The sequence below is a fragment of the Loxodonta africana genome, chromosome 22 (assembly GCF_030014295.1).
Source record: "Loxodonta africana isolate mLoxAfr1 chromosome 22, mLoxAfr1.hap2, whole genome shotgun sequence".
In the NCBI taxonomy this organism is placed as follows: domain Eukaryota; kingdom Metazoa; phylum Chordata; class Mammalia; order Proboscidea; family Elephantidae; genus Loxodonta; species Loxodonta africana.
The window spans coordinates 27,327,117-27,349,011 of NC_087363.1; the positions used below are offsets into that span (position 1 = coordinate 27,327,117).

General features: G+C 48.0%; 1 protein-coding gene across 7 annotated transcripts in view; it reads right to left on the reverse strand.

Annotated features, from left to right (window-relative positions):
- Positions 1–234: 234 nt before the first annotated feature.
- The window catches only part of LARS2 (leucyl-tRNA synthetase 2, mitochondrial), a 205,461-nt gene continuing 183,800 nt past the window's right edge, over positions 235–21,895 (reverse strand). For 2 of the 7 annotated variants that reach the window (XR_002785687.2, XR_010319013.1), the window contains 3 exons: positions 16,549–18,851; positions 14,280–15,685; positions 235–13,613 (listed from right to left, as the gene is read on the reverse strand). Coding sequence is in view for 1 of the 7 variants with exons in the window: in XM_003409701.3 (XP_003409749.1) it covers positions 18,672–18,851 (180 nt within the window). In the remaining 6 variants the exon portion in view is untranslated. The other 5 variants (XR_010319012.1, XR_010319011.1, XR_002785685.2 and 2 more) reach the window with 5 other exon arrangements.

Genomic DNA, 21,895 nt, shown 5'->3' on the forward strand with positions numbered 1-21,895 from the left:
AGGATTCTGTGGCAGCCGGGCAGGTGAGAGGGGCCAGAACTGAAGCCTTAACTGGAGGGTCAAGCTGGAAACCATCCAATTGTGCTTTTGCTCTCTGGGCAGAGAAATCCCCAGGCTGTCATTTAGGGCTTCTCAGCAGTTAGCAATTTACAAAATGTCCTCAGACTATTTTCAGGACTTTTTCCTCTCAGGCCTCCCACCCCACCCACCCCACCCACCCCACCCACCCTCCAAATGGCATCGCTGGATCATCTTTCTAATTAAGGAAATCAAGGTCTCAGCTGTGTATAACTTGCTCAAGGTCAAAGAGTTCATTTAGGGTCAGAGACAGAAGTTGTCCTGTACCACCGAGCTCCATCCAAAAGTCTGTAACCACTTCTTGATTCTTGGAATCACTTCAGGACTCTTGGACCAAAGGTTTTTTTAAAAAAATATATCATAGTAAAATATATATAGGAGTCCCTGAGTGGCACAAATGGCTAAGTGTTCGGCTACTAACCTACAGGTTCAAATCCTCCTGAGGTGACTCAGAAGAAGGGCCCGATGATCTACTTCTGAAAGATCACAGCCATTGAAAGCCTCACAAAGCACACACAGTTCTACTCCCACACACAAGGGGTCGCCATGAGTCTGAATCAACTCAACGGCAACTGGTTGTTTTTTTAAAAAATACGTGTAACAACAAAAAAAATTGCACTTTAACCATTTTTAAGCGTATGATTCAGTGATATTAATTACTTTCACTATGTTGTACATCCATCACTTCCATCTATTTCCAAAAGTTTTTCATCACTCCAAACTGAAACTCAGTAGAGCTTAAGCAATAACTCCCCATTTCTGGCCCCGCCCCCAGTCCTTGGTAATCACTAATAAACTTTGGCCTCTCTGCATTCGCTTATTGTAGACATTTCACGTATGCGAGATCATGAGATATTTGTCCTTTTGTGACTGACTTATTTCACTCAGCATAATGTGCACATTTGTTGCCATGGAACTGCAGAACTTCCGTGCCTACCCCAAGGCCAGATAACCTTATTCAATTGATCCTAAGATGCACAGTTCTCCACAGTTCAGCATCTCTGAAGTCGAGATGCATTCTTAAAGGCAACAGCTGTGATATTGTTGTCACTGCAAATCTTGCACAGCGGATGCCTGCAACTTAAAAGAAAATCCCAGAGACAAGAGTGGAGCGCCATAATGGAAATGCCACATCCCCGATGATTACGATGGCGCAGAGAAATACGGTGTGGAGGACACCAATCTCGCAACTCTGCACGGAAAGTGATTCAGAGGAATTGAATCCTAAATGTGAACAAGTCTTAGTGATACCTCACCCAACTTCCTTTGCTCATATTTTCCTTTTTATATCTGTGTCAGAATGGTATATGACAATAATTGTCTAAGTAAGTCTCAAAGATACATTTCAGTAAGTATCAAATTAAAGTGATAAGAAAACAATGTGCCATAGTTTAATGGCAGTATTTCTTTTTTCTATTTTAGCAGTATACACACACAAAAAATGGTGTATCTTCAAATCAACTGTGTCTTAGATTTGATGAAATATGGGTAACTGTCGTATCTGATTCTACTTACTACCTTGAGTTTACCTCTGGAGACAGCATTGGCCACCCTGTATTGAAATGATCATGTTGCCTGTATTTCCCTCTAGGCCACTTCTTTGAAGGCTGAGAGGTGCCTTGGTGGATTTTGAGTCTTAAGAACATTAGCACAGTACGGGGGCAGCTTAGCAACACCCTGGCAACCATCGGGTTTGGGTAGTGGTATGCTCCTACCATCAGCTACAGGGTGCTCGCACAGTTTCTTTTTTCAGAGAGAATGAAAAGAGTTGGAAATTCCTAGGCAGCGTCTTCAGCAGGGCCACCAGGTATAGTTGTGTAGGTTGTATACCGCACGGAGGTGCCCAGGCAAAGGGCTGTTGCTGTTGTTAGGGGCCGGTAAGTCGGTTCCACAGAATGAGACACTGCCCAGTCCTGTGCCATCCTCACAATTGTTATGTTTGATCCCATTTTTGCATCCATTGTGTCAATTCATCTCGTGGAGGGTCTTCCTCTTTTTTGCTGACCCTCTACTTTACTAAGTATAACATCCTTCTCTAAGGATGCGTCCCTCCTGATAACATGTCTAACATATGTAAGACAAAGTCTTGCCATCCTCCCTTCTAAGGAGCATTTTGGCTGTACTTATTTCAAGACAGATTTGTTGTTTCTTCGGGCAGTTCATGGTATATTCAGTATTCTTCGCCAACACCATAATTGAAAGGCGTCAATTCTTCTTCGGTTTTCCTTATTCATTGTCCAGCTTTTGCATGCATATGAGGCCACTGAAAATATAACGGCTTGAGTCATGCACGCCTTAGTCCTCAAGGTGACATCTTTGCTTTTAACACTTTAAAGCCGCCTTTTGCAGCAGATTTGCCCAATGCAATATGTTGTTTGTTTGATTTCTTGACTGCTACTTCCGTAGGCATTGACTGTGGATCCAAATAAAATAAAATCCTTGACTTCAATCTTTTCTCCGCTTATCATGACTTTACTTATTGGTCCAGCTGTGATGATTTTTGCTTTCTTTCTGTTGGGGGGTAATTGATACTGAAGACTGTAGTCCTTGATCTTCATCAGTAAGTGCTTCAAGTCCTCTTAGCTTTCAGCAAGCAAGGTTGTATCATCTGCGTATCACAGGTTGTTAATGAGTCTTCCTCCAATCCTGATGCTGTGATTTTCTTCATCTAGTCTTGTTTCTCAGATTTTTTGCTCAGCAAACAGATTGAATAAGTGTGGTGAAAGGATACAACCCTAATGCACGCCTTTCCTTACCTTAAACCATGCAGTATCCCCTGTTCTATTCGAACAACTGCCTCTTGGTCTATGTACAGGTTCCACATGAGCACAATTAAAGTGTTCTGGAATTTCCATTCTTTGAAGTGTTTTATCCATAACTTGTTCTGATCCACACAGTTGGATGTCTTTGAATAGTCAATAAAACACAGGTAAACATCTTTCTGGTATTCTCTGCTTTCAGCCAAGAGCTATCTGACATCAGCAATGATATGACTGGTTCCACGTCCTCTACTGAATCTGGCTTGAATTTCTGGAAGTTCCCTATTGATGTATTTTTGAATTATCTTCAGCAAAATTTTACTTGCATGTGATGTTAATGACATTGTTTGAAAGATATCGTTCAAAGAGGGTAGTGGGGCTGAAATACATGCTTGCACTGCTAGAAAAGTCATGTGCTCTTGGGGCTATGACTACCCACCTCGCCAGCTTTTCTCATTTGGACAAACATGTTGTAAAGACAATCTGTGGCCTTGCATCTCAACACCTCAGTGAAATCTTAGCTACAGTCAATCTCAATTTACCAGTCCTAGACAGCAGGTCAGGATGGTCTAAAAGATTGACCTTCAAAATTGATTCAAGGACACCCACTACGATGACTATGATCAAAAAAGTGGAAAATAAGTGTTGGTGAGGATGTGGAGAAATTGGAACCCTTAAGGAACTACGGTGACACAATGTTTAACTGCTCAGCTGCCAACCGAAAGGTCAACGGTTCGAACCCACCAGCCTCTCCATGGGAGAAAGATGTGGCAATCTGCTTCCGTAAAGTTTACAGCAATGGATAACCTGTTGCCACTGAGTCAATTCCGACTCATAGTGACCCTAAGAACAGAGTAGAACTTCTCCATAGGGTTTCCAAGGCTGTAATCTTCACAGAAGCAGAATGCTACATCTTTCTCCCGAGGAGCAGGTGGTGGGTCAAACCGCTGACCTTTCATTTAGCAGCTGAACACTTGACCACTGTACCACCAGGGCTCCATAAGAATTACCATACCCAAAGCCAACACAACTTGTACAGGGCAAGGTCATGGAAGCACCACGGACACATCCAAACTCCCTGAGGGACCGAATTACTGGGCTGAGGGCTCTGGGGACCGTGGTCTCAGGGAACAACTAGCTCAACTGTCATAACATGGTTTATAAAGAAAATGTTCTTCATTCTATTTTGGTGAGTAGCGTCAGGGGTATTAAAAGCTTGTGAGTAGCAACCTAAGATACTCCACTGGTCTCACCCCTTTGGGAGCAAGGGAGAATGAAGAAAACTAAAGACACAAGGGAAAGATTAGTCCAAAGGACTAATGGACCACGACTACCATGGCCTCTACTAGACTGAGTCCAGTACAACTAGATGGTGCCCGGCTACCACTGGCTGCTCTGACAGAGATCACAATAGAGGGTCTCAGACGGAGCTGGAGAAAAATGCAGAATAAAATTCTAACTCACATAAAAAAGACGAGACTTGCTGGCCCAACAGAGACTGGAGAAACTGTGAGAGTATGGCCCCTGGACACCCTTTCACCTCAGTGATGAAGTCACTTCTGAGGTTCAACTTTCAGCCAAAGATTAGACAGGCCCATAAAATAAAATGAGACTAAAGGGGCACACCAGCCCAGGGTCAAAGACTAGAAGGCAGGAGGGGACAGGAAAGCTGGTGATTGGGAGCCCAAGGTCGAGAAGGGAGAGTGTTGACATGTCGTGGGCTTGGTAACCAATGTCATGAAACAATATGTATACTAACTGCTTAATGAGAAGCTAGTTTGTTCTGTAAACCTTCATCTAAAATACCAGAAAAAAGAAAAAAAAAAAAGAATTACCATACCTATTAAACCAAATCCATTACCATCAAGTCAATTCTAACTCATAGCGACCTTATAGGACAGAGCAGAACTGCCCCATAGGGCTTCCAAGGAGTGGCTGGTGGATTTGAACTGCTGACCTTTTGGTTAGCAGCTGAGTTATTAACCATTATGCCAGCAGGGCCCTAGAATTACCATTAAAAAAAAAAAACAAAACCAAACCCACTGCCGTCGAGTTGATTCCAACTCATAGCAACCCTATAGGACAGAGTAGAACTGCCCCATAGAGTTTCCAAGGAGCACCTGGTGGATCTGAACTGCCAAACCTTTGGTTAGCAGCTGTAGCACTTAACCACTACACCACCAGGGTTTCCAGAATTACCATTAAAAAAATTTATCTTTATTTAATTTTATTTTTTTATGGTAACCCAGTAATTCCACTCCTAGGTAGAAACCTGAGAGACTTGATAGCTAAGGGGTGGGGAAAGCATGGGGAGAGGTGAGCGGGCAGATCATGCAGGGATTCTGTTTTCCTCATTTCCCGGTACACTTGGCTCAGCACAACACAGAGCAAAGCATAGCTCCTTAACAGTTCATGGTACTGGGTGGTTGCAGCAGTATCTGTACAGAAGCACAACCCTCTAGGTGACCTGGTGCCCTTATCCTCACCTGGCCTCGGTCCTTGAGCCACACTGCTCAGGCCTGGGAAGTAGCGTGCAGGCATGGATGCAAGGATGCAGAGCCTCTGAGGGTGGGTGACTGGCTCAAGGCCACACTGGGTGAGTCCGGACTGTGTGTGTGTGTGTGTGTGTACCTGTGACTTTTTTTTAAGTAAACATTTTAAGGGACTGTAACTTCAGAAAATGCACGCATCCCAAGGGCATAGCTCCATCAATTCTCACAAACTCTGCAGTCAAACGGAACCTACCACATGATTAACATAATTGATATTACTAAATTGTGCACCTGAATATGTCCAATCAGCAAATGTTGTTTTACATATCCCTTTACAATAATTAAAAAAAGAAAGAAAGAAACACAACCTAATAGCGCCTGCCTCCAGACATTTACTAGCTGGAGACCTCAAGCAGATTCCCTGACATCTCCAATCCTCAGTTTCCTCATCCGTAAAGGGGGCTCCTGCTTGTTAACCTCTCTGCTGCGTCGCTGATGAGGGTTAAATGAGATAATGCACCTACAGGTAGTCCCTGACTTACAACGGGCTTCTGTTCCAACGACTCTGTTCTAAGCCAGTTCTGATGTAAGCTGAATCCTTTTTTTTTTTTTAGTTTTCCTTATGATTGCCTTTTATTATCTGTCTTTATTAATCTGATCTTTATCTGTCTTCGAGGGTTGGAAACATTACATATAAACTTACGGATATGTTTTAAAACATACTTACATACATAAAAAATACACAGACCATAAACATTTACTCTGACAATGAAGAAGAGTTGGATGACATTGCCATTTGGTCAGCTGTGTAATAACTCGACTTGTGGAAGGTTCTGGACCATCTGGATTACCCCTGGGAATGGGGTAGCGTTTCTAGTCAGAAAATTAGTGAGAGTTGTCTGGATGGTCCTTTTCTTTTTTTCTTCATATGTTCAGCAGTGACACCTCACAGCTTCCCAAATCTGCCTATCAACTTCAGGAAAGGGATCAGCATTTGGGTCCATGTTTTTAAGCAGCTGAAGCCCCTGATTTAGTTTAGAAAAAACACCAGCTAATCCTTTCACTGTAAAATTTTTTGGCGACTTCTCTCCTTCCCCTTCCTCACCATTTCTTTCTTCTTCAGCATTTTCTTTCCTCTTCAAAATCCATTAGGTCCTGATCTGTCAATTCCCCTTGGTCATGATCTATGAGCCGTTGCACATCAGCGATATCAAGTTCCAGCATTCTTGCCATATGGACAATTTTTCCACTGATCTCTTCTGTCATATGATCCTGATCAAATGCTTTGAGCGTGTTCACATAACTCAGCAATGTTTTCCAAATCCCTCGCATGCATTTTCCCATGACGTCCTCCCAGGAAGCTGCAATGTCCCGGATACTATAATTCTTCCAGGAATCACATGATGTTAACCGTACCTCCATCCGTTGGCAGTTACTGTCTGAGCAAACGGAGTCCGTAAGTAGTATGCCTTGAAGGTGTACCTTGATCCACAGGCTAGATCCCAGCTGTTGTATGTGCTGCAACATTGTATCTAGTACATGTTATTAAGGATAAGATGTAAACAAACAAACAGACCAAAAAAAAAAAAAACAGATGTGCAGCTCATCGTAACTCTAATATGTAGTAAGTCAGGGACTACCTGTAATGATGAGAATATGGCTAACAGTAATTAGAGCTGAGACTTGAAACAAGACAGGCTGATTCAAGAGTCCCCCATCTACCCACTAGGCCATTTGTCAGACACAATGTTGGGCACAGAATTAGTGCTCAGTATACAATGGCCGAAGGAACCCTGGTGGTACAATGGTTAAGGGCTTGGCTGCTAACTGAAAGGCTGGGGGTTCAAACCCACCCAGTGGCTCTGTGGGAGAAAGACTTGGTGATCTGCTTCTGTGAAGATTATAGTCTAGAAAAAGCTATTGGGGCAGTTCTACTCTGTCACATGGGGTTGCCAGCACCTAAGAGCAACATATTATGTTTGCTATGAGCAGTTTCTGATAACTATCCCAAGGCTTTTATTAACAATACCGAAGACTCCCACCATAGGTGGGTGCTATATGGGGAGGGCAGTGCCTGTAATGTGACACCCCAGGGGATGGAGTCCCACCTGAGCACACAGTGTGGATAACTGTCCACCTTGGCCCCAGGCCCAGATACTTTCTTGCTGGCTGTGACCTTTAATTCTCAGGGCCAAATTGCCTTCCCCACACCTCCCCCAGTCACATGGCTGTGAGGTGCATTCCTCTGTCAGGCAAAAATAAACCACCAGGTATCTTCCCCAGACAGGCCCTTAGTTGTGTGTGTGTGTGTGTGTGGGGGTGGGGTGGGGGGGCGGTTAAAGGGGTGGGTAAGTCTCCAGGACCAGGTCACAGTAAAACATTCAGGAAAGCTTTACTTTTCTCCACCCTGTGACCCCTCAGAAGCAGGAATCTGAGGAATTTCCCAGGTTTCCTGCAGGGCATCTGGGAAGCCTGCCTTTCTCTACCTTTCAAATGTCCCCAGACCAAACCAAACCAAACCAGTTGCCATGGAGTCATTTCTGACTCATAGGGACCCTGGGAGGCACAAACAGATAAGGGCTTGACTACTAGCAGAAAGGTTGGAAACATTGGCGGTTTGAACCCACCCAGAGGTACCGTGGAAGACAGGCCTGGCAATCTGCTTCTGAAAGGTCACAGCTTTGAAAACTCTATGGAGCAATTCTACTGTGCACATGTTGGGGTTCCAATGCCCCCCAAACTAACAAAAGACTCCAAACCATCTCCACAGACCAATGCGTGAGTCTGCGGGAGGAAGGCGAGTAGGGAGAACTGGGGGCCTATAAACAAGCGCCTTGGAATTAAAGTCCGTATTTTATAAAACATCAGAAAGCAGGGCTGGGGTTTCACACATGGTGGCTGAGGCGTGAAAACTAGTCCAGGACACGGGGTGGGCAGCACAGCGCACCAGGCAGCAACAGAGAGTGACCCACGACTAGTAGCTCTCCTACAGACAGAAGGTAAACAGCTGCCACTAAGGAGGTGCTAGCGGACAACTCAGATATTTAGAAGATAACTGAGATGTACAGTGTCAACCAGGGTTTGAAGGCTAAGAGTGCTAGGTGGCAGCGGCAGTGAGCTTCCCTCCAAAGATCTGGGCTCCCCTTCGACAGTGCAGAGCTGTTGCTGGGCAGTGACCACACAGCTGGGACCTCATCTTCCGGCCTCCCCTGTGATTGGCTGAGGCCAGTCGAAAATGGTCAGAAGTGATGCATGCAGCTTCCTGACTCGGCCCGTGAATACCTCCTGCCTGACGCTCCATCTCATCCCCTATCTGCTGGATGGATAGGGACGTCTAGGGCAACCTTGAAAGCCAAGAGCTGAAGACAGTAGGGCCTCCGCCAGCCTGGGTCCCTCCATCAAGCTGGAACTGAATGAAACAGAACCTCCTTCACCCCCCACCACTCCTCCGGAGGATTGTTGTTGTTGGGTGCCGTAGAGTCAATCTCAACTTACAGGGACCCCATGTGACAGAGTAGAACTGCCCCATAGGATTTTCTGGGAGCAGGTTGCCAGGTATATCTCCTACAGAGTGGCTGGATGGGTTTGCACAGCCAACTTTTAGGTCAGTAGCCCAGTGCTTAACTGTTGTGCCATCAGGGCTCCTTCCCTGAGGATTAGACTTAGGGAAATGAGAAATAAAGTTTGCTGGTAAGGCATTGAGATTTAGGGGTTTGTTTGTTATAGTTGCATTACTTAATACAAACCCCATGGCTGTTGAGTTAATTCCAATTCATAGCAACCCTGCAGGACAGAACAGAACTGCCCCATAGGGTTTCCAAGGCTGTAATCTTTATGGAAGCTGACTGCCACATCTTTTTCCCAAGGATTGGCTGGTGGGTTTGAACCACTGACCTTCTGGTTAGCAGCTGAGTGTTTTAACCATTGTGCCACCAGGGTTCAATTACTTAATACAGTTAGCTGATCACTAAAATTTTCATGGATAAAGGCAATTGGTGGACAATTAAGACAGTATCAGACAACTAAGTTATTAATGCATAATTAATCTGGTCACAGGTAATAATAAGGTCTCAGGCGCTCCTTGGAAACTCTATGGGGCAGTTCTACTCTGTCTTATAGGGTCACTATGAGTCGGAATCGACTCGACGGCAGTGGGTTTTTGTCTGGGTGACACAAATAATTTTCCCTCAACTACTAACCAAAAGGTAGGTGGTTCAAACCTACCCAGAGGTGCCACGGAAGAAAGGCCCAATCTGCTTACATGGGAGTCGTCATGAATTGTAATCTACTTGATGGCAACTGTTCTTTTCCCGGTTTTGGTTAAGGGAGTCATAGGCAATAAAGAAGTAACTGTTGATTAAGATGTCTGCTACATTCACTAAGAGGGGAACTGACAGCTAAGATATTTGCTGATAACATAGACTGCTTGCTGACTAAGAAGTCAGCTGATAACCGTGCAATAATGGAGATGTTAGGTGACACTTGGTTTGGGCTGCCTCTTCTCAGCTCTAAGATTGTTTCTGCACAGTGGCCGCCATCTTGTGTCCTGCCCACTGACAGGGAGTCCACCTCCGGAGCCCGCCTACCAAAGCCCCTCTGCCCACTCTCTCCTGGTTTCTAGTCAGAGAGTTGCGTCTTCCTCAATGAATGCCATGTCAGACCCAGCAAATGGCCTCAGCTTCCTCTATTGCCCCACAGCGTCCACACCCCCTCCCCCACCCCATTCATGTCTGAGGAAGGGGAATCCCTCCCCTGGGACCTGGTGCTCCTCCTCTGCAGAGACCCACAGCTAGCAGCTCTCACAGACTTCTCATAGGCACTTTCCTGACAGCTGTGACCTTTGGTTGATTCTCAGGACTAAATCACCAGGTCCTGAGGGCGGCGATGAGGGAGCAGCTGGAGCAGATGTGGTGGGCGAGTCCTCCTTTAAACGGTGCCAGGGCTGAGTCACCCTCAGTTAATCCCAGATGAGGTTGTTCTGCTATGCCTGGAAAGGATGATCAGGGAAGGCACTGACGGGCGGGCGCTGTGAGGCCACGAGGTTATCACCGAGACTGTGGGCTCAGGCCAGGTCTCCCACTTCTTTCCTCCCATGGGACATTTCCTAGCAGCATGTGGAGTTGAGCAAAGTTGAGCCCCTGACTTCTGGGTCCCGGTGGTGGTACCAAGGGAGGCTCCATCCATCTGCCAGAGATGACAGCTCTGTGTGAGTGGTCAGTCCCAGGGTCAGAGAGATAGCCCAAACCTGTCCCCAGGCACATAATGAATGGGGTGCCTCGGAAGACCAGGGATGTGCTCCGCTGAGTGTGAACCCATAGTGAGCCTACCTTTCCAGACACAGAGCAGAATGTATGGACTGGGCAGGTTCGAGGGTAGTTTGGGGACAACTGGAGATACCCCTGGAAATCGGGACCGTCTTGGAGAATCCAGAAGGTACAAGGGCTTTTGGTTTGCATACAGGCTTTTGGGAAGCAAGGTGCTGGAGCAGGGTTTGAATTTTGGCTCTGCCATCTTCTCGTGTGTGGCCTTGGCCAGGCCGTTATTTGGTGAAGCGCTTAGAGCAGTGTCGGCTCACAATTACAAAAACACCAAACCAGTTGCTGTTGCGTCGACTCTGACTCTTGGCGACCCCATTTGTGCAAGGTAGAACTGTACTCCACAGGGTTTTTAAGGCTGTGACCTTTTGGAAGCAGAGAACCAGGCTTTTCTTTCGAGGTACCTCTTAGTGGGTTTGAACTGCTAACCTTTCAGTTGGTACTTGAGTATTTAACTGTTTGCGCCACCTGGGGACTCCAGCACAGAGTTGTTGTTAGGTGCCGTCGAGTCGGTTCTGACTCATAGTGATCCCACGTATAACAGAACGTTAACACTGTCTGCTCCTGAGCCGTCCTCACAATCATTGCTATGTTTGAGCCCATTGTTGCAGCCATTGTGTCAATCCATCTCATTGAGGGTCTTCCTCTTTTTTGCTGACCCTCTACTTTACCAAGCATGATGTCCGTCTCCAGGGACTGGTCTCTTCTGATACTATGTCCAAAGTATGTGAGACAAAGTCTCGCCATCCTCACGTCTAAGGAGTGTTCTGGCTGGACTTTTTCTGAGACAGATAACTGATGGATATCATTACCTCTGTTGCTGATGTTTGGAGTCGCAGACCACAGCTCCTACATGCTGAGCTCTCTGGCATACTCAAGAAATGGAATTCCAGGCCTCACAGACAGGGCTGGAGGCACAGCTCTAAGGAGATGAGTCATGGGTATCGGGTTCCAGCAGGCCTGGCCCTACCTTACCCCTAGGGCCCCCACCTCCCTCCTGTGGGCAGGCCTAGGGCGGTGATTGATCCTCGAATGGGGCCAGCCCTTGTGGACAGTCCTTGTCCCCCACCCTTGGATCTGAGGCCTCTGCCTAGACTTGCCTTTCCCTGGCTGTTCCCATTCTCCTCTGTGTGCCAGCGCTGCCGCTGCCCACCCACCACCCAGGGGGCTTCCCCACTTGCTCATTGTTGGTCATCCCAGATTCCATTCTCCAAACTCATCAGCTTGGACGAAAGCCTGTAGCCAACCTCCCTCTCAGCATCAGGCAGGGACACAGCCTACGAAACAGATGTTTTCTGCTTGCTCTCCTCACAAGAGCTGAGGGGAGAGCAAACTCTTCTTTGTCCCTGGGCCTTCCTTCGACCTATGGACTCTGAGGGGGTCACCTGTCCAAGAAAAATGCCCCTCCTGGGGTCAATTTTGTCTGGTGGTCGCACTGGCCTTTTCCTATGAAGTAGGAAGAACACTCTAAGTGGAGTAAGCACAGATTGGGGGTCAAGATACTTCATCACATATTGTAGTGGGACAGCCTCTCTGAGCCACAGTTTTGCAATCTGCAAAATGGGGATAATAATGCTTTCCTGTCTGGTCGGATCCACTCCCTTGAATTTAGCAGAACTGCCCTGAGCCACGCAGCCCATGTCTGTGGCATAAAGGCAACCAGAGGCCCCTCAGCTTGTTCAGAGTCCACCCTGCACTCGCACTTGGCTTGTGACTTTGGCTTCTGTCGGCAGCTCTCCTCACCCGGACTCGCTACCTCATAGGCTCGGACTCTGGCTTCTTCCTTGTGGTGCCTGCAGTGGGTGCTTGGCTCAGGTCCTCTAGATTGATGGGTGTGTCATCCCCAGTTGCTATGGGTATGGACTGCTGATGGTTCAGCTGTGCGCTTCTTGGAAGACTTTCCTTGAGGCAATGGCAGCCCTTCATTCAGAGATGCCTGGGAAGTTAGACACCCCCTGCAGAGGCAGCCCACAGTTCTGCATCTTCAGATTCAGGGCACAAAAGCCCAGAGCCCTTCCTTAAGGAAGTACAACTCTGTGGGGCCACATACACCAGAGCTCCATCAGAATTCCCTGGACAGAAAGAACATGTTATATGCATTGGTATTTCAAACTCCAGCAGGCTCACCCCTGGTGGACAGGTTTCAGCAAATGTTCCCGACTAAGACAGACTAGGAAGAAAGGCCTGGTGATCTCCTTCTGAAAATTAGCCAATGAATACCTTATGGATCACAACAGAATACTGTCCAGCTTGCTTGCTTTGGACACGCCATCAGGAGGGATCAATTGCTAGAAAAGGACACCATGTTTGGTGAAGTAGAGGGCTAGAGAGGGCCGGGAAGACCCTTGGTGAGATGGATTGGCACAAGAGCCACAACGATGGACTCGAACATGCTGGTGATTGTAAGGATGACGCAGGACCAAGCAACATTTCGTTCTGTTGTACATAAGGTGGCTCAGTGGGAGTCAACTCTACTGCAGCTAACAACAATACTTCTTCCCAAGACACCCCACTTCTCTCTCTTAGGAGAGCAGGCTGGTGCTATGGTAAAAACATCAACTGTGAACAGAATGGCAGTCCTGGGACCCAATCCTGGTTCTACAGTTATTAGTGGTATGACTTAAGTAATTCATTACTGTGTGTTTTCTAGGCTTCAATTTTCTTGTCTACAAGAAATTGGTCGTAATTCCCACTTTGTGGCATTGCCGTAAGGATTCAAGTGCAGCAGCAGGGCCCCTTGCCTGGTGCCTGGTGCCCAGTATGTTGCTACAGCCTTGGCTGCCCCCTTCCCTTCTCTCCTGGGAGGAGAAAGGTGAGTGGACAGCTGGTGCATGGAAGCTGGGTCAGCCAGTGTGGAAACCATGCCTCTCTGGCCTGTAATGGCCAATGCTGGCCCAGCTGCACCACGTCCCCGTGTGCTAGTGCCCTCACAGCCCACCCTTCAGGGTCCAGTTCAGGAACCGGGCTGCCTGTAAGTGAAAAACAAAGCCAACTTCAGATGGGGAGCTTTTGGTTTGGAGGCTATCTTATCTCTGAGCACTGGCTGACAGTCCATGAGTGGTCTGCTACGGGCTCTGGTGGACTTCTCCACTGTAGCTCACACCGCTGAGCCATCCACTCCCAGCAGCCTCAGGACTTTAACCAGCAGACCCCGAGCCAAGTCAGCAAGAAGGCAACATGCTGAACAAGGATGGCTGATTTACTCAGTCAATAAGCTCCCTGAGCAGGCCTCAAGCTCCTCTTCCAATAACTGTTGTTGAGGGAATGACCCAGAGCCCACTGGAGGACACTTTCTACTCTGGGCCCTGGGGGCAGGTCTGGCCAGGCCAGACTTGATCCGAGAGCTCAGGCTAGCTAGGCTCGCGGTTAAGGTTTCCAGCTCTTGGCTTTTTGTTCCTTGTTCCATTCTTTCTCATGTCACAATCCTATGAATTCTTGGTCAGAAGTACGTGGCCATAGTGAGGCCCAGAGGAGGTTTGGGAAAAACCAGAACCTACTTCAGGGCTTTCATGGGCTCAGAGCACCAACCACATAAGGAGAAGAGGGTATCTTAGTCTGGGTTCTCTAGAGGAGCAAACCAGTGAGATGTATATATATATAAAAATACAGAGATTTACTTCAAAGTAATGGCTCACGTGATTGTGGGGGCTGGGAATTCCCAAATCCGTAGGTCAGGCAGCAGGCTGGAGACCTCTGCTGGCTCACAGGGTTGTGGGGGCTGTAGTATCCAAAATCTAGAGGTCAGGCAGCAAGCAAGAGACTTCTGCAGGCTTACATCCCAGGAAATGGAGGTTAGGCGATGAGAAGAGTGCAGGGTGGAAAGAGAGAAAGCTTTGTCAGAATATCCATTTATATACTGGAGGTAGACCATACCTCCAAGGAAGACTCCCCTTTCAACTAATTGGCTGATCACATCAGAGCACATAATGGAAGATGATTACATTATATTACTTTATGGAAGGGCAACCAGTCCAGTACCTGTCAAACCACTGAGAATCATAGCCTAGCCAAGTGGACACTTAAGATTAACCCTCACAGAGGGTCTCTAGCAGCAAAATGACTGTGACAAGGATGGGCTCCCAGAAATCTAACCAGAAGGATGTATGGAATCGGAACATGGGGAGTAGATAACACCAGCTTTCACTGCATGCAATGACGACACCATATAACTGGGCCGGCTCTGCCAATAGGATAAAAAGTCCTCCCAGTTTACTGGGTAAATCGCTCTTCTTTCACAGGCCTGGGATGGCCAGGATTGACATTTGTAAATGCTCCTTTTAGTAAATGTTTTCTTCTCTTTGACCAAAGACAATCCCACTCTAGACCATCAGTTTATCCTTACTAGGCCAAGATTAACCACAACAAAACACAAGCAGTTCTTACTTATTGAGAATTTATCGCGTGCCGTGTGTTTTACACACATTATCTCACTTTATCCTCACACCCGAGGGCATTATTACGACTCACTTTACAGTTGAGGAAGCACAGGTTCAGAAAGGTCCATAGCTTCCCTAGGTCATTGGAGTTTTAAGGGCGCAATCAGCATTTGAACCCAGGTCTGGTGGACCCCAGACTTCATGCTCTTGGCTGTTGTATTGCTTTACCCACCAAGAGAGCTCCATTAAGGGAACATCACCCTCTCTTCTGTCCTCGGGCTGCAAGATCCTAAGCTGAGAGATGAAACTTCCCATGTCTGCCCAAACCAAGGGCCTGGACCCCAACTTTAGGGGAGCTTTTGGTTTTGTTTCTTTGGGTTCCACTTGGCACAGTGGAAGGAGCATGTTTTCCTAACTGGGGCATATCCCCATAGGCAGCTAGATACCCTGACTGGGAGAAATAGAGAAATTGGAGGGGTCCTTAGCTCATCTGAGTCTTCACAAAATAGTACATTTTGATGTTTTCCTCCATTACTGGTATACTAAATGGTCAATAAAATAATTGAAAATGCAAAAAAGTAAAAAGGAAAATTAACTTGTAGGTCTCCCATCCGATGATCTGTGGGGAAATGTCCTTCTTTCATTTTATTTTGTAAGGGATGGAACTGAAAAAAAAAAAAAACAATATGGTTGGGGCCACATGGTATATGTATCCTGCTTGATTCATGAGTTTTCCCTATTGTTACAAGTTTTTTTAAAAACCATCTTTGCTGGCTGCCTCCTCCTTCATTAATGAGATGCGTGCAACCTATTTTTCTGAAAGTGTTTAGAATGAAGCCTGCCTGTCTCTTCCCAGCATGCGTGTACTGTTTGTTTAGGGTCCTAAAGATTGGTTTTGTTTTCTCTGGCAGACAGTCGGGCTCCCACCGTGCTAGCATTTGCCCTGGGGCTTCCCAGGAACCACTTTCCTTGTGCACAAACTCTCCTGATTCATTTCCCCAAGAGAAATAGCCCTGACTCCCATCCACAACCCTGGGTCTCCAGTGGCTTGGCGACAGCTTTCATTCCTATCACATGGAATCATCCCCACACTGTGGGCCTGTCACCCACTGCTGAGATTTCCCACATTTTATAGATTGTGAAGACTTCACAGGAGGGGAGACCCAGCCAGACTCTGCTCAGAATCCCAGTGGTTGTACTTCAAGTAAGATGGGCAATTAGCGGAGGGGACAGCCAGACATAGTGGGTGGCATAAGAGGGTCTAAAGGCCAGAAAATGTGGATTTGGATCCCGGCTTTTCTACTTTCAATTGTGAAACTGAGCAAATTATTGAACTTTGGAGTTCTTGGGTTCCTCATACTTTTAAGAGGATAATTCCTTTCCTCTAGAGATGTTATGGAAATTAAACGAGATAATGTAGATGAACCTGCTGAATCCAGTGTCTGTCCTAATCAAGAACTGACTAAGCTCACCCCCTCCTCACCCCTAGGAATCAGGGTCTTCTACTCAATTGTTCTACTATACCTACCACTTCTTAGTAATTACCAATGAGGCCAAGTTTTCAAATGTTTTATTCTTCTTGGAGAACAGGTTCTCCAAAGTCATGCTGGTTTCTGCCAACTGGTCAGTCCAGGAGCCTGGAGGTTTTACCGGCCATTGCTCTGGCCAGATAATGGGCAAGTAAAAGTCTTTGTACCCTCATCTCGTCAGCTGGTTCTAGACTACTTAGCTTTTCTGAGGAAAAGCAAAAGACAACGAAGTAAAAACACTCACTCCTTGTACCAAATCTCCTCATCCGTTTGCTTATATTTAACCCACGCGATAGGATTATGTACATTCAAGTCAGCACAGGGAATGTCTTAAATCCCTGGTGTACAGTTCTTGCCCCTGCCTTTCCTAGCCTTTCCCAACTCCACTTCATCATGTCTTGGTCCTGGACCAAACTCATCCAGGTTAAACTTAAGATTGAAGAGCGGAAGGACTAGATAGAAATTGTGGTTTGAATGTACCAATCCATCCAGTGATTCACAAATTTTGCTGTTCAGCAGAATTGCCTGGGGGGCTTCTAAAAATTCTGATGCCCAGGTTACACCCCAGACCAATTACACAGGCATTTCTGAGCGTGGGGACCAGGAGTAGCAGTATGTTCCTCAGGTAGAAGTTGGAGCCAAGTTTGAGAACTGACGACTTAACTGCTGTTGCCAATGGGCTTGAACCACTGTTGTCTGCCATCTACTGAATGTTCCAGAGACAGAAGGACCACACCTGTCTCACTTGACAACATTCTACGTGGCGTCAGGAACATAACCAATGCTTCTGATGATGACGGAATACCTCAATTTGTTACTGATTAACTCCTGGCACTGGAATATGGTGGAAATTCCAAGTTCACACATACGTCCCAAAGTCATACAGGATAAACATTTTATTACATTACAAAAGGCATCTGTTCACTGCTGAACTGCAGGAGACCACGCTGAGGCTACTTTGAAAAATGACATCAGGTAACGAAGACAGATTTTCAGCATCACAAAGGGCTAGATTCTCCTGGGCCTTCCTCCTTTAAATATTAATCATTGCCTTTGGCCGGTTCTGGCAAGAGCCCTTAATTGCTGGCTTCATGTAAAGCCAGGGTTGCCCATATCTACCACTGGCCTGGGTCCACTCCTGGCCATCTCCCTAGCAGCCAGGCCTCTGCAGCTCTGAAGACGAGAAAGCACTGCGTGGGTGGCATCAGTATCAGCCGCCTGCAGTGAGCTTGCTCTTCTTAATGGCGGGCTCTGGGATCACATCACCATCTGGGGCCAATGTGAGCAGGCTCCCTGTTGGGCTGCGGTGAGGCTCTGAGATTAGGGACCAGCAGTGGAGAGCCTGCTTCCACTTCACTACGCAGCAAATGTTACACCCTGGGGGAGTGGATATGAAGTGCTGCTCGCCACCCATGTGTGGAAGGGGGGCTTCACCCAAGAGCCTGTGCACCAGGCCTTTCGGGGCATCCCCCCAGGCCGGGGAGGCAGAGGCCTGCACAGCAGAGCTGAGGGGTGGTGGGGGGCTTGGGCAGAGGGACTAGCGCTGCTGCCTTTCAGAACAACATCAGACGACCCCAGTGTCTATTTCCACATACTGATGTTTGAACGAGACCCAAATGGCTTCATTTACTTAGCCTGAAGGTGTGGGGCCCATACACCACAATCTGGAGCTCAGTTACTGGGTCAACACTGACTGCCCACGTTGTTCCTGAGCTGCTCAGCTTAGCTTCACGTTCCCGGGGAGTGCCAAGGCACTGCAATTTCTGGAATCCAGAAGCTTCCAGGCAGTGCGCTCATTCCTGCTTGCTTCTCTTCTCCTGCTCCCACCCAGCAGCATCACGTGGGGTCAGGTGGCTCCTTCCACTCTGTATGGTGGAGGTCGAGGGACTGGCTGCAAGACCCCTCCTCCATTGTCCACATTTCTCCTTTGCCCACACCTTCTGTCACCCCTGCACCAGGCCTCACCACAGAGGCACACTGTCGACTCAAGTCTGCCATAGCGCGAGATGAGTATTAACACATTTGTCTTTGCCTTTCCCTGAGCCCGCAGCCTTCTCTGTTCATCCCAGGCCTGGAAGGAGCTTTCCCGGAGGCCCTGGCGGTGGCCGCAGCCTCCCTGCAGTCACTCTTGCACCAGGAAGTTGATGAGGGCAGTTCTGGGGGAGAGGAAGGCCTTCTTAATGCTGCGCCCCTGCAAGAGCCTGACCCCCAGCTCGCTCTGGAGAACAAGTTCCTGTACTTTGTCCTCGTCCCGGGCAACTTCTTGGGGCACAGGGATTTTGCCACAGGCTTTGTTGTTGATCTGAGAAGGAGAAAAGGTGAGAAGAACAATGAGGCAAGTCCTCAGAGCAGCAGGCAACCCGATACCCAGCCTCCACTGCCACCAGCAAAGGGCACCGCAGCACTTGTTTAAAACCAAACCTGTTGACGTTGAGTCGATTCTAGCTCCCAGTGACCCTATACGACAGAGTAGAACTGCCCCACAGGGTTTCCAAGGAGTGGCTGGTGGATTCGAACTGCTGACCTTTTGGTTAGCAGTCATAGCTCTTAACCACTGCACACTTTTTGGGGGAAGGGAATACAGGGAAAGAAAGGAAGAAAAGTTAACACCCAGCTTTGCAAGGGGATAAAATGCAGTCAGATGGATATAATTAATACCTGAATGCTAGAGAGAGAGAGAGACAGACAGACACTGAGACTGCATGTGAGCGCCCATACCCTGAGTGAGGACTGCCCTGTGTTTCCGGAGCGCTGCCACGCACAGCCACGGTGGAAGGCATGCCAAAAATCTGGAGCATGGTATGGCTTAGGCTGTTTCCAGGGGGAGAGGATTACTGAACTGTGTCACTGGGATCAAGTCTAAGTTAAGATCCGGGCTACAGTGGGCTGTTATCATGGGCTTATGGAGGTTGGCGTGGACCAGCCTCTGGGGGAAGAAGGCAGTCAAACCCTTTCTGACGCCTGGCTCCAGAGGGGACGCTCACGTGTGATGACTTAGATAGTGGACCCCCATCTGACCATACTAACAACTTCTCTTTTTCAAAATGGGCCAGTGCGGTTCCATGTCAGTGGGTATTCACTGTATGTTAGTTCACTTCAGTGAGGACAAGCTTCACATCAAGTATGGGCTGACATGTAGGCACCAAGGGCAGTGACCAGTGGCCCAGTGAGCTTCTGAACGGCCATGTTTCCAAATCCTCTGCCCCACTGCTCTCACACGGACACTCACATTCCTTTCACTAATGCTACCATGTTTCACATGGAAAATTCAAAAACTAAACCCATGTCCATCAAGTCGATTCCAACTCTGAGTGACCCTATGGGACAGAGTAAAATTACCCCATTGGGAGCAGATCGCCAGGTCTTTTTTCCCACAGAGCCGCTGGTGGGTTAGAGCCACTGATCTTTTGGTTAGCAGGCAACCTCTTAACCACTGTGCTACCAGGGCACTTGGAAAATATCATTACTGTATAATGGAAAGTTATTAGGAATAATTTCTCAAGTTTCAACCAATACATATTATCAGGTGTCCCCTAATCACCTGCGTCACCTTTTCAGATTTGCACAGAACTCGGGGGCATTTTTATTGTTTGTATTAGCAACTGAGACCATTAGGCTGGAGACAAACAGGATAAAACACTGTGCCCCAAAATATCCCTGAAATATTGTTGCTTAAAACAAGTGTGAGGGTCTATGACGTACACTCGGAGTGTGCTGAAGCTGAGGAACCAGGACGTGCTGTTGAAGGACTGGGGCCACTGCCTTCATGTTCTAAGCCAGCAGAAGCTGCTTCTTTCTAGGCCAGGTGCTTGGTTTGACCAAGAACTTGGAAGAGACCTCTCAGCACGTCACATAAAGGACGTGCCCCTTGTGAAGTCCTGGGGGCCCCGCCCCGAACACTGAATTCTCAGAACATGAGCTTGTTAATGAACCATGGTACCAACGTCCCTCCTGTTTTTATTTTTCCTTTCCTATGGACAGTGGCTCAGAGCAATGTCTGCTCTGGGCCACAATTCACGACGGGGGGCCTAGGGGAGAGAGAGCATATGTTCTAACAACAGGCAGACTCAGCTTTGACTCTTAGGCCGGGACTTAGAAGCTATGAGGCCTCCCTTTTCTCTTCTTTAAGGACAGAATCCTCTGTGTAAAGTGACCAGCTCACAAGGTCTTACTCCCTCTACCTTTGTCACAGATCCTGACCAGGGTGGATGAAGCCAGCCATGATCATCCAATGCACAGCCTCAGTGCATCCACATGACCCCCACTTCTAAGCCCAGTGCACTTCCTGGGCTTCTTGGGGGCCCGGGGGCTGGTCCTAAGTCATCAGGGTCTGTCTGAGGGAACCAAGCCATTCTCATCTACAGCTGGGCTGTAGGGGTGGGAGTCCGTGATCTCTGGTGCCATTCAACGGCTTAGCTGAGTTTTTGCTCCTCCGTCTTTCCCACCCCCACCTCATCACTCACAGCCTTGGTCCCGGCCTCAGCATCACTCTCTTGGGCTTTTGTAACAGCCGCCAGATGGCCCCTTTGGCTGTTAGTGCTGCTCCCTGCATCAATCACCCCTCACTGACATGGAGGTGACTCTGTAATGGTACTGACAATCGAAGCCCCCACTTATTGAGCCCTTGCCCTGTGCCAGGCCCTGTGCTAGGCATGTCACTTGTGAGAACTTGTCTTTACCACTCCCTGTGAGGTAGGTAGATGGTCATCCCATTCCCATTTTACAGATGGAGAAGCTGAGGTACATGGGGTTAAATCGCTTGGCCGAGGTCCCATACCAGTAAGTGGTAGAGACAGGGTGACCTGGTCGATCCTTTCCCCACTGCTCAGAGCCCTGCTAGCTCCCAGTCCTCTGGGCGTGGAGCCCACTCTCCAAGGAAGGGACCCCATCAGCCTCCAGGTTTCTCTCCAGCGCTGCCCTGCCCTGCCCTGCCCTCTGTTCCGGCACCACCCTCGGCTCGCTGCCCTGCCCTGCCCTCTGCTCCGGCCTCCCCTCGGCTCACCAGTCCCCCAGCCTCGCTCCTGATGTTCTGGGACCCTTTTCTCCCCTGGGGGAAATGCTGCTCCTCTTTCAAAGCCAGAGTCCCCTGTCCCTTTCCACAAGTGGCCTTTTCCAATCTCCCAGAGGCCAGAAGTGCTGGTGCTCATGTTAGCAGAAGTTACCATTTACTGAGCTAATTCTGGACTAGCTGTGTGACCTCTGGCAAGTTATTAAGCCCTCTCTGCCACTGCTTCCTTGTCTATAAATGGGGCTGGTCACCTATCTGCCTTGTCTGTGAGCAGGGATAAGAACAGCAGCCCTGTGAGGGGAATGGGCTAGTACCTGTAAAGTCCTCAGAGTAGTGCC